We start from the raw sequence: 12,907 nt of genomic DNA on the forward strand, positions 1-12,907 counted from the left end.
CTGTGATTGATTCTCAGACCACTGAAACCACCCGGGAACCTGTGATTACAGCACCTCTAGTGTTTCACATGCAAGCCCCGCAGGAGTAGATTAATCTATGACATTTAATTACCCTCTCACACTGATGGCCTACAGGTTGGAGAAGGTGACAGAGAGAAACTCTTCTCTGGAAAGGCAGCCACGTCCATCCACTATTGCTGTGTTCAAGCTGACGTAGGAAGTTCCTACTTAAGAGTTCAGAACACAGTACACAAAATGCACACAAACTAAATTATACATACAATTTATACAGTTAAACTTATGATCAATACCAATTTGCTTCTGCCATAATTCTTTAATTAACAAGCCCCAAATCCAAAAGTGTTTTTCATTGTTAATTGCGATTTTATGGTACCATTCGTGGTGCCATTCTCAACTCATGAATATGCTCCTTGTGATATGACTTGAGCGCTGCATATGGTCTTAAAGTAATGCTGTGACTAACACTTTACAGATCGAACACAGTGAGCTATATGAAGCAAATTTAATTTATGCACATTAAAACAAGCAAACAAAAGTTTTACAAGTACAAAAGGAATTAGTAGAAATAAAAAATGGTATTCCAAGCACTGTACACACCTATCCATAACGAATAGGTGGTTAAGTTTAGTAAATTCTTTAAAATGTTTCAAAACGAGAAAAGCAATTCTTGTTTTTCTTGATAATACTTGCATCCTTGTGAACTCGTTGACCAACTAAACAACTAAACAAACATAAATATGCTAATAATATTCAAATTATCAATGGAATACATAAAAAGGTCTATTTGCATTTCACATACTGTCTTTTTTGCAGACCTTACATCACATAAAGACAAATGTTAATATGAGAATTAATTTTTTGGTGACTGAATAGGGTTACTCTGAAACAAACTAACACTTTTAAGAATAGTCTCATCTATAAAAGCTACACAGACATATGCTTAATGAAAAGTGTATTGTACAACAAAAACACAGAGATTTCAACCACTGCTAAGAGCTTTACTAACAAGGGCTCCATATTTAGATATACATAAACTTTTTTTTTTTTTTTTTTTAAAGAGACCTTGGTACAGTATCTACATATTGTGTGAGTTGTGGCAAATCCCCTTTCAGGGCAAGCAAATGCACTGGGGGACCACAGAAGGTACTCAGTGAGGCACGGGGGCTTCGGATTCGGCACAGGAGACAAAGCAGTCCAGGAAGGCTCCACCCATATAGGACGTAGGCCCCGTCCACAAAAACACTGGAATGTGATCAACCATGCAAATAAATGAAGCAACAATAAAAGAAAACATTAGATGAAAATCATGCAAAGTGTCCATGTGCCATCTCTTTAGTGGCAGGTCTTTCACAGAGTTTATAGCTGAATCAAATTGCCTCTTTATGAAGCCTGCTTTATTTGTCCACCATGGACAAGTTCAAGTCAATTTAGTGATGTCCACACAATGGATGATGTCTTTGTTAACTTTGAAAAATGGTTCTATACAGCTTTATTGGTACTGGATGGTAAAATGGTCCCACATAAAATGTTTTTTATTTATCAGGACAAACCACAAACAAAAAAGCGATAAAAATCACTAGGAGCTGAAGCTGATATGGAAATATTCTTCAAGGTGAAGATGACTGGAAACAGAGATCCATTTTTAAAAGTCATCGTAGTTGTTGACATCGGTGAAGTAGGCATTTGTATATGTTTTTCCTGCTAGCTGAGGGTTGAAATATTTATTTCTTTCCTCCAGGATCAAGTTGTTCTTGTTGAAAGCCTGTGGATGAGTGCAAAAGGTGTTTTCAGTAACAAAGATAACAAGATAAACTGAAAATTCTTTTGCATTGATGAAAAAAAGCCATATTTTCAGACTTCATGTCTTGGGGTTGTGGATCCAGGCAAACAAGAAAACATAAATAACTATAATCATAAATAATTTTAAATAGGCATGTCCCGATACCATTTTTTTGAGAACAAGTTACTTCCTTTTCATTAACCGCTGATACAGATGCCGATACCTGTTTTTTGTTTTGTTTTTTGAATTCCATATTTATTTCAATTTTATCATCAAAATGGTGTTTACATGAAGGTATTCATCAAAACTTTAATCAAATGAAAATAGAACAATAATTTTTTTTATTTTTATAATATTGTATCTTTTTATCAAATGAAGTGTTTTTATACAGAACCTCACAGCACAATCCAAATTACATTATTGGAGTTATTTTTGTAAAAAAAGTGCTGCAGAACAGAGCATCACAGATATCAGATTTTGCTTAAATATTATACAGTTACTATTATTTATTAATATTTATTATTATTAGTAGTAGTATTACAGTGAATAGTACATAACTATACAGTAGTGATATATTTCTGTTGTACTTTTTTCCATTTAAACTGAGCTTTTATTTTGGTGGAAGCTTGAAATACTTTCCGTTTCTGTAAGTGTTTTGACGGTAGCTTCTCACTTCCAAAAAAGCCGGTTGCTACGTGACCCAATGTGATTATTAAACCGCAAAAGGCTGCTATTTAATTAAATAAATATGTAATCTGTATTTGCCTCGTGCTACAAAATTAATTAGCACTCTGCTCACTGTCATCTGCTAAAAACAGAGCGTGTGATGCTGATGATTGTGTTTTCTGTGTATGAACCAAGGAGCTCTAAAGGTATGAGCACTTTGTGTCTTCCTGTCTGCACAACACTGGCTCCACACAAGTACCAGCACTCACATTTGAAGCTGACAGCACATGCAAACTATATATTTATCACATTAAATTGCAGCCTTTGCGGTTTAATAGTCTCACTAGGACAAAACATAATTTAATTTGTGCAGTGAATGTTTACTTAATGACATTCAGATGTCAAATGGTATTGGAAGCTTTTTACCAGCTCGAGTACAAGTAAATGAGCGTGGTATCGGACCAGATTCCGATACCAGTATCGGTATCGGGACATCCCTAACTTTAAAAATGAAACAAAAGTCTTGCTTTGAAACTGAATGATGGCCAAACCATGAAGTGGTTTTAACAAAAGGTTGATCTGCTTGACTTGATGGCTGACTTTAAGAATATAAATAGAATATAATGCAGTCATCTACACAATATACAATTTAGGATCAGCATCAAGAGAGATGGAAATGGCTAACTAAACAAAGCTTTTTTTAAATCTGAGGAGGCCAATTTTCAAAAACAGATGTTTTGATTGGATAATCAAAAAAAAATAAAAAATTACAAAGTGGACAAGCTTTATAAATATAAAAAGTTAATCTGATGACTGTGATAAGATGTGTATTCAGTCTTTTTTAAACCTTGAAACCGTCTCCTGCATAATTACGAAGAATAATTAAATAAAATGTTCCAATGCTGCAAAACAAATGCGAGCTCAGTGGGGTGGCAACAACAAACAGGCAAAAAAAAAAATTACTCAGAACAAAAGATTAATGAGATTTTCAAAGTGTTGCACACGAAAAAATTTCATGCAACAAAATGGTAGCAGACACGACCATTACAAAACACAACACCAAAATTTACCAAAATTACACTGCCTTCTCACAAGCCTGATTATCTGCTCTGTTGGATGATGGGGAATGTTGGTGAAATACAGTATGCAGACAGAATGTGTGGACGAGCACACCTGCCACGTACACGTGTGTCATGGGGGAGGAGAGGGAATTCGAGAGAGGTCTGAGATTCAGAGGAGAGGTTGGTTATGCCGGTCAAGAGTTAGTAGAAAATCTCCAGGCCTCGTGCTACACCAGTGTTAGAAGACAAAGGCTGGCAAATGTGGTGCTCATCCAAAGGCAAGAGTATGGAAACGTCAGGCTGTAAAAAGGAATGGAGCAAAATCATCCTCATGGCATCAAGAGATGGTTTTCTACATCAGTGTGGAAAGAAGGCCTGCACTGTCTTTTAAGGTCTGGTCGATTTGTGTAGCTAGCATTAAAGTCAACATGAAATAGCATTCACAAACCATTTTACTTTTATAATGGGGACATATTTATCCATCAACAATTGATTGGATTGTGAAAAGTGGGTGTTCCATACCAGAGTTTGTAGTCAAAACCACTGGCATCCACTTTTAAGAAGGCTTTTTGACCTGGACTTGGAAGCTGAAGGTGAAGTTCACCTTCAAGAGCATCTTAACATATCCCAGTTGCAATGGCTCTTTTTCAAATCTATTGTTTTTTGCTATTATTATTGTAACTAGGTGATTTGGAAAGTTATCACATGTTGAAGACAAAAAAATTTGGTTTTGGAATAACGTGCACTGATGAATCATGCATAATAAGACCAGTAATGTGTTTAAACAAAGTAAATAGGGTCACATGATTTCATGTTGACTTTACAGATCCTGTATAAAATAATATTAACCTGTACCTACATTTGTGCAATATGATTTTTACGTGGCTTGTTGTATGTGTCGCGGCAGTTTCCTGGTGAAATGAACACTAGAGGGGCTACGACAACAATGACTTTAATTCATTCACACAAATCACAAGAAACATGGCAGATTATCAGTTCATACACATTTTTGCTCTGTTCCTCACATAATCTTGTGACATCAAAACTTTTACTATAGTGCATGACTTGTAAGGCAATATATTTTAACGTTTGCATTACAAAACCAACTATATTTAAAAGCGTATAGAACGTTATTAACTGATAGAATGTTGCATTTGCAATGTGAAGGACCGAGGTACAAGTACCGCAGATCACGCAAGTCGCCACATGAGCCAAAAAATTCATAGAAGCACTAAAACATTAAAAGGTTACATCAGAAATTGTGTCTTTCAGTTTACATTTGCTTTTTATCTATCAGTTAGGTTTAAGGTTTAGGGTAGTGAAGTAGGTTTTGTTGATTTAAAACTCGATACAAAATTAACTTTCAAAACCTCATCTGTTAGCGCCACAAAGTGGACATTTTACCTCGGAACTGCTTTGGTATGTATAATGAACCACATAATGTTATTTTACAAAAATGCTTCCACAGTCAGTAATTTCATGACATCAGGCTTTATAATATCCTCCATACTTACAGTCACAAACTGAGCATTCAAAAAAAAAAAAAAAAAGAGATGGGAAAAAATAACACGGGAATTAGGTAAATTGTTGTGCATGACAATATTTTCACATATTCTGTAGCCTTCATCAATTTGCATTCATTCTAGTCATCGGCACAGAGCCAGGCAAGATGAATCTGAGCTAGTGAACTTATACAGCATAAGGACAGTAAAACACAGTCATTTGCTATATTACTCCTCTGAGCTTGGGATGTTGGATAAGTAATATGATTCTAGTGCAATACATCCTGCTGATGAAATATGCAACTTCACAAAAGTGCCTGAACAAGCAATAACTGGAGAGCACATTCTGTAATTAGTCATGAGTCTCAAACATTCAAGTCTAATGAACCCTTATCTGTTCCTCAACTAAATTTGAAAAATGAGGGTGTTTCATTTTCGCTGTGCTTATGATAAAATGATCCATGTGTCCAAATTTCTGAATACATTACGTAACTTTAAAGCACTGTATAATAAAGCACATATTAAGCACTGAATTCAAGAGAAGATTCCTTTTTTTTTTTTTTTTTTTTTGTATAAGTATTCCTATATTATGGTTTTGTTCAGACAGGCAACTAAAATCTGATATTTTTTGGTGTATCCGACTCAGTTCCATTTAGTTTATTGTAGTCTGGATGGCAAAAAACCCAATAAAATCTGATGTTTACAATCCTGATCCAAACCATACCCTTATGTGTCTTGAAATTTGATTAAAATCAGATTTTTTGGATTGCGTTTCAGTACAGTAGATCAAATTTCCAAGTCGTTTTTTCGTAATTCGGGATGTGACATTTGTTTCAATTACAGTAAATCGAATTTCCAAGTAATTTTTTCGTCTTTCGAGATGTGACGTGTTTCAGTTACAGTTGATCGAATTTCCAAGTAATTTTTTCGTTATTCGGGACGTGACGTGTTTCAGTTACAGTGGATTGAATTTCCAAGTAATTTTTCCGTTATTTAGGACATGACGTGTTTCAGTTAAAGTAGATCGAATTTCCAAGTAGATCTTTGGTCATTCGGGATGTACCATGTGTTTCAGTTACAGTAGATCAAATTTCCAAGTTGTTTTTTCGTCTTTCGGGACGTGACATGTGTTTCAGTTACAGTGGATAGAATTTCCAAGTCATTTTTACGTTATTCGGAACGTGATCTGTTTCAGTTACAGTAGATCAGTAGATCGGATTTCATCTTTTGGGACGTGACTTGTGTTTCAGTTACAGTAGATCAGTTCGGGATGTACCATGTGTTTCAGTTACAGTAGATACAATTTCCAAGTTGTTTTTTCGTCTTTTGGGACATGACGTGTTTCAGTTACAGTGGATCAAATTCCCAAGTAATTTTTACGTTATTTAGGACATGACGTGTTTCAGTTAAAGTAGATCGAATTTCCAAGTAGATCTTTGGTCATTCGGGATGTACCATGTGTTTCAGTTACAGTAGATCAAATTTCCAAGTTGTTTTTTCGTCTTTCGGGACGTGACATGTGTTTCAGTTACAGTGGATAGAATTTCCAAGTCATTTTTACGTTATTCGGAACGTGATCTGTTTCAGTTACAGTAGATCAGTAGATCGGATTTCATCTTTTGGGACGTGACTTGTGTTTCAGTTACAGTAGATCAGTTCGGGATGTACCATGTGTTTCAGTTACAGTAGATACAATTTCCAAGTTGTTTTTTCGTCTTTTGGGACATGACGTGTTTCAGTTACAGTGGATCAAATTCCCAAGTAATTTTTACGTTATTTGGAATGTGACGTGTTTCAGTTACAGCAGATCAAATTTCCAAGTAGTTTTTTTAGTCATTCGGGATGTAACATGATTTTCAGTTACAGTAGATTGAATTTCCAAGTAGTTTTTTTGTCTTTTGGGACATGACGTGTGTTTCAGTTACAGTAGATCGAATTTCCAAGTAGATTTTTGGTCATTCAGGATGTAACATGTGTTTCAGTTACAGTAGATTGAATTTCCAAGTAGTTTTTTTGGTCGTTTGGGATGTAACATGCTTTTCACTAACAGTAAATCGAATTTCCAAGTAATTGTTTCATTATTTGGGATGTGATGTGTGTATCATCACACAAAGTGCAATTTTTTCCAGATGTGGTCTACACTGTCTGAACAAGTGGAACAGATTTCATCACTTGCAAAATTACAGTGTGGACAGTTAGTCTTAAAGATCTGATTTGAATAAAAAAATCATTTATGTAAGAGTGAACAAAGCCTAACATTACTGGCATGAGCTGCAAAGTTGTTTCTCATTATATTTGAGACAATCTCGCAAAAACACTTGAGTATACAAACTTAATAAAAACTTATGAGAAAGCAGTGTATGAATGTATGAACTGACTTAGACACAATGGCATTTACCAAGACAGAGTTACACTCACACACACACACATACACACACTGACCACATACTGGATTCAACTGTTATCTATCGTAACCAACATTTCAGTGATAGCAAGAGTGGATAATACCGACCTTAATAGCTTCAACAGAGTCGTACTTGTCCAGTTTGTTGATGTGGTTGGTGATGCTGGTGTTGAGTGGGGCAGCAGAGATAGGGTGGATAACTGTGGCATCATGGGATTGCTGCTGGTATCTCTGACAGTAAGTGTACACAAGTAAGGTCACCAGACATCCCAGTATGGAGCTGCTCAAGCCCACGGCGATCAGGTGGAACACATTGAAGTCTGGCAACAGAAGGACAACAGCTAATGGCTAAATGATCTTATGCAAGGACTATGGCTGTGGATCTCAGCATTGATCTCAATGCCAGTGGACATCAATTATCCATTACCTGAGCCAATTAAACACTATTTTCAATTAGGTCAGAATTGCCCTGCGAGTCTGCATAGGCAATAGCTAAAAATGGAAATGCTTTTCAGACACAATGGCAAACCATTCCAAATGCTTTTTGTTTTATGGTTCACGAAAAAAGCATTTTTTAATAAGAGTCCTTATTCCCCACTTTGACCACTGTTCTGATGGTTCAGAACCACGTTTAATATTCCTGTTGTACCATAAAGGAGTCTGTAGGTGCCATTTCTTGTCGTAACCTAATAGTTTCTCCACTGCTCTGAAAGTGCTGATGGTGTATGTCACAACAGGGCCAAAAGATTGTTTGCAATGCTTTAAAGAAAGTCCAGAAAAAAGTATATCCTCATGTCTAATTAGTCTGTCAATTGCTTCTTCTGTTTCTTTACAAGGTGTGGAAACCAAAGACTCAAACCATGTCTTGGCTGTACGTAGTTGAAGTGCTTTGTGATATAACTCAAAATTGGAAGGGAGAGACCTCCCTCCATTTTAGCGCGTTAACTTGGGTTGTTTTCCATTCCAAAGGAAGGTGCGGATTAAAGAGTCAAGTCTTTCCCACCATTTTGAGACGGGTGGCAAAGGGATCATGGCACTAAGAAAATTTACCCGGGTAATATATTCATTTTCACAGTCGAAACTCTGGATTGTAGCGAAATAGGAAGTGTCCTCCATCTATCAATGTCTTTTTTTTTAGCTTTTGAAAGATTTTCTCATAGTTTATATATACAATATCTTTTAGAGAAGATTGTATATCAATCCCCAGGTAGGTTATCCGATTTGTAATTGGAATAGCTGATTGTATCTAAATACTCTGAGTTCCCTATCTGTCACTCACTCGACGTTGTGTCGATGTAGTGACACTAGGGGTCACTCTTGGGAGCCCCAAACACCTCTGCTTTTTTTTAAAAAGGCCAATGAGAATTGGCGAGTGGAATTTGCATGCCACTCCCCTGGACATACGGGTATAAAAGGAGCTGGTATGCAACCACTCATTCAGATTTTCTCTTCGGAGCTGAGCGGTTCTATTTAGTGAGCTGAATTCATCCGCCAAGTTCATTCACCTCTCTCTGCTGGATTTTACGGTGCATTTTAGTGGCTTCTCCCCCTCTGCATCTGTGGTTTGCAGAGAACGCCCCTGGGCGCTTCGGCAGAAACAACTAAAAGAGTATATATATTAAAAAAAAGAGTATATTTTCTTTCTAAAAGAGCGGCACACACGGAACGTCTTTTTAAAGATGCCTTTCTGTCTGTGTGTTATTCCAGGCTGCGGTCGATATCTCTCCGCTTCTGACGGCCATGATAGCTGTCTTTTGTGTCTGGGCGCTGCCCACATGGAGACATCGTTCGTGGATGGGTCTTGTCCTCACTGTGAGAACATGACCATGGCAACGTTGTGGTCGCGGCTTGCATTCGTAAGAAAGCAAGTCACCCCAGCGGCTCCCCGCCTCGGTCCTTCTACCTATGAGTATGAGGCAATGCCGGTTAGCACTGGGGGCGATTTGGGGACCTCAATGGGACCACCTCCGCCGGGTATCCCCCCATGGATCTCCCATTCCCCAGCACGCTCGCTTGTTCCGGTCAGATGCCTGGACGAGATCGCCGGCTCGTCTCAGGGAGAGTTCAACATCTCATTCGAAGCCCGGGAAGAGGACGAGTTATTGAGCGCAGCATCGGAGACTGGGCTTGTCCAATCGGATGCAGAGGCTTCGACTGGGCTTCCTCCTTCGGGAGTGGTCGCCCAGTCCCAGGCCGACGTGGAAATGAAGGACATGCTTTCGCAGCTCGACGATTGGTTCCTGGGCTCGGAGCGCCGCCCACGGCCATACCCTGCCCCCATTCCTTTCTTTCCAGAAGTGCATGAGGAGCTGACAAGATCGTGGGAGGCACCTTTTACTGCCCGATCCTGGATTTTCAGCTTCCCCGCTCTCGCTACCCTCCATGGCAGAGCAGCCAGGGGGTATTCGATTATCCCCCAGGTGGATAAGGTGCTCGCGATGCACCTGTGTCCGCAGAGCGCCACCACCTGGCGTGGGCGCCCGAAACTCATGTCCAGGGCCTGTAGGTTTACGTAGTCCCTGATGGCTAGAGCCAACGATGCCGCTGGACAAGCCGCCTCCACCCTGCACACCATGGCTCTCCTGCAAGTACACCAAGCCAAGGCGCTAAAAGAACTGCACGAGGGTAGTTCTGACCCGGGATTGATGCAGGAACTGCGCTTGGCGACCGACCTCGCTCTCCGGATGACGAAGGTCATGGTGTGGTCTCTCGGGAAGGCGATGTCCACCCTGGTAGTCCAGGAGCGCCACCTTTGGCTCAACTTGGTTGAGAAACGCGAGGCTGACAAGGCACGGTTCCTCAATGCCCCCATCTCCCAGGTTGGCCTATTCGGCGACACCTTCGAGGACTTTGCCCAGCAGTTCTCGGTGGTGAAGCAGCAGACGGAGGCCATACAGCACATCCTGACCCCGCACCCCATCTGCTCGTCGCCAAGGGCGTCCTCCTGCAACTACAACACCGGCTCCGGCCCCGGCGTGGAGCACAGCGCAGGAAGCAGACGCCATCCGTCACACGGCCGACAGCCAAGAACCCGAGGAAGGCTTCGAAGCGCCCCTGAGATGGGTGACCCAGGGGCAAGGAGACCCACTTCTCCGGAGCTGGTGAGCAGACCACTCCATCCCCCGGTGGAGGGCCGGGAGGAGAATCTTTTGTTTAGTTTTCATTTAATTTCGCTGCATGTCAAGGAGACTGCGGTACACAAAAATTCAACAAAAGAGTGGTTTTCTTGTTCCCTGGGTCACATGTTCGGTGTGCACGGCTGTCGTCACGATCACCGTCCACCATCCCATCTTTGCAGGTATGGCGCCCCAGCGGCGGTCCCCCCGCCCCTTTGCGCCCAGCTGTGGCACAAACACACCCACACGGGATTGGGTCCGGTGGACTACGGGGACGAGACTCCTCCTCCCCCCTCCTCGGCCAATCTTATGGTGGTCAGCAGGAGCCAGGTAAGTGCTTTGATGTCCCTGGACTCAGCATGGCCATGGGGCTCGAACCCCCTCGACATGGCACCTCAAGTTCCGCCCCGCCGCAAGGCCCCACCCGCCGGAACATCTGACGTGATCATTCCCTTGGTCCCCCTTGCCCGGAGTTTGGACGCGTGGCTCGCGCTTTCCAACCCGTCGCTGTGGCTGATCCGGACTGTCCGACTTGGCTACGCGATTCAGTTTGCCAGTGCCCGCCCAGATTCAGTGGTATCCGCTTCACCTTGGTGAAGGGCGAGAACTCCGCTATCTTGCATGCGGAGATTGCTACCCTTCTGTGCATGGGCCCGATAGAGCCTGTCCCTCCAGCCGAGATGAAGAAAGGGTTCTACAGCCCTTACTTCATTGTACCGAAGAAAGGCGGTGGGTTGTGACCAATCTTGGACCTGCGAGTACTGAACCGGGCTTTGCACAGACTCCCGTTCAAGAATCTGACTCAATTCAAGCGAGCATCTGGCATCAAGATTGGTTTGCGGCGGTAGACCTGAAGGACGCGTACTTTCACATCTCGGTCTTACACAGACCCTTCCTGCGGTTTGCCTTCAAAGGCCAGGCATACCAGTACAAGGTCCTCCCCTTCAGCCTGTCCCTGTCCCCTCATGTCTTCACGAAGGTCGCAGAGGCTGCCTTTGCCCCGCTAAGGGAAGTGGGTGTCCATATCCTCAATTATCTTGACAACTGGCTATTCCTAGCTCACTCTCGAGAGTTGCTGTGCACACACAGGGACCTCGTGCTCCAGCACCTCAGCCGACTGGGGCTTCGGGTCAACTGGGAAAAGAGCAAGCTCTCCCTGGTTCAGAGCATCTCTTTTCTTGGTCCGGAGTTGGACTCAGTCTTGATGACAGTGTGCCTTATGAACGAGTGCGCACAGTGGGTGCTGAACTGTCTGAAGGCATTCATATGGAGAGCAGCGGTTCCACTGAAACTTTTTCAGAGGCTCCTGAGGCATATGGCATCCTCAGCGGCAGCCACGGGGTTGATGCATATGAGACCGCTTCAGCACTGGCTTCAGACTCGAGTCCTGAGATGGGCATGGTGCCACGGGACACATCGCGTGGCCATCACGCCCATCTGTCGCCGCCTCTTCAGCCCGTGGACCGACCTTGCATTTCTACGGGCAGGGGTTCCCCTAGAGCAGGTCTCCAGGTGTGTCGTGGTTATAACAGACACCTCAAAGACAGGCTGGGGTGCCGTATGCAATGGGCACACAACCGCCGGCTCCTGGACTGGCCTGCGGCTGCGTTGGCACATCAACTGCCTAGAATTGTTGGCAGTAATGCTCATCCTGCAGAGGTTTCGGCCGTTGATCCAGGGCAAGCACGTGCTGGTCCGGACAACACAGCATCGGTAGCGTACATCAACCACCAAGGTGGTCTACGCTCCCATTGCATGTCACAACTCGCCCGCCATCTCCTCCTCTGGAGTCAGCAGCACCTCAAGTCGCTACGAGTCACTCACATCCCGGGCGACCTCAACACCGCAGTGGACACGCTGTCACGTCAGGTTACCCTCAGGGGAGAGTGGAGACTCCAACCTCAGGTGGTCAAGCTGATTTAGAGTCGATTCGGTCGAGCACAGGTAGACCTGTTTGCTTCCCAGGAATCCTCCCACTGCCCGCTCTGGTACGCCCTGACTGAGGCACCCCTCAGTATAGATGCGCTGGCACACAGCTGGCCTCCTGGACTACGCAAATATGCGTTTCCCTCAGTGAGCCTACTTGCACAGACCCTGTGCAAGGTCAGGGAGTATGAGGAGCAGGTCATCCTAGTAGCACCCTACTGGCCCACCCAGACGTGGTTCTTGGATCTCACGCTCCTCGTGACAGCCCCCCCGGCGAATTCCCCTGATAAAGGACCTTCTTTCTCAGGGATGGGGCACCATCTGGCACCCACGACCAGACCTCTGGAATCTCCATGTCTGGCCCCTGGACGGGACGTGGAAGACCTAAGTGGCCTACCACCCACGGTGGTAGACACGATCACTCAGTCTAG

At 42.8% G+C, this 12,907-nt stretch overlaps 1 protein-coding gene across 2 annotated transcripts in view; it reads right to left on the reverse strand.

Moving 5' to 3' along the window:
* Nucleotides 1-341: 341 nt before the first annotated feature.
* Nucleotides 342-12,907, reverse strand: part of LOC127432102 (semaphorin-5A-like) — a 205,820-nt gene continuing 193,254 nt past the window's right edge. The window contains exons 21-23 of one of the 2 annotated variants that reach the window (XR_007895695.1): nucleotides 7,543-7,754; nucleotides 3,652-3,828; nucleotides 1,652-1,783 (exon numbers count right to left, since the gene is read on the reverse strand). Coding sequence is in view for 1 of the 2 variants with exons in the window: in XM_051682907.1 (XP_051538867.1) it covers nucleotides 1,664-1,783; nucleotides 7,543-7,754 (332 nt within the window). In the remaining variant the exon portion in view is untranslated. Of the gene's footprint in view, nucleotides 1,784-3,651; nucleotides 3,829-7,542; nucleotides 7,755-12,907 lie in introns of both variants that reach the window. The other variant, XM_051682907.1, reaches the window with a different exon arrangement.

This window comes from Myxocyprinus asiaticus, chromosome 41 (assembly GCF_019703515.2).
Source record: "Myxocyprinus asiaticus isolate MX2 ecotype Aquarium Trade chromosome 41, UBuf_Myxa_2, whole genome shotgun sequence".
Classification (NCBI taxonomy): domain Eukaryota; kingdom Metazoa; phylum Chordata; class Actinopteri; order Cypriniformes; family Catostomidae; genus Myxocyprinus; species Myxocyprinus asiaticus.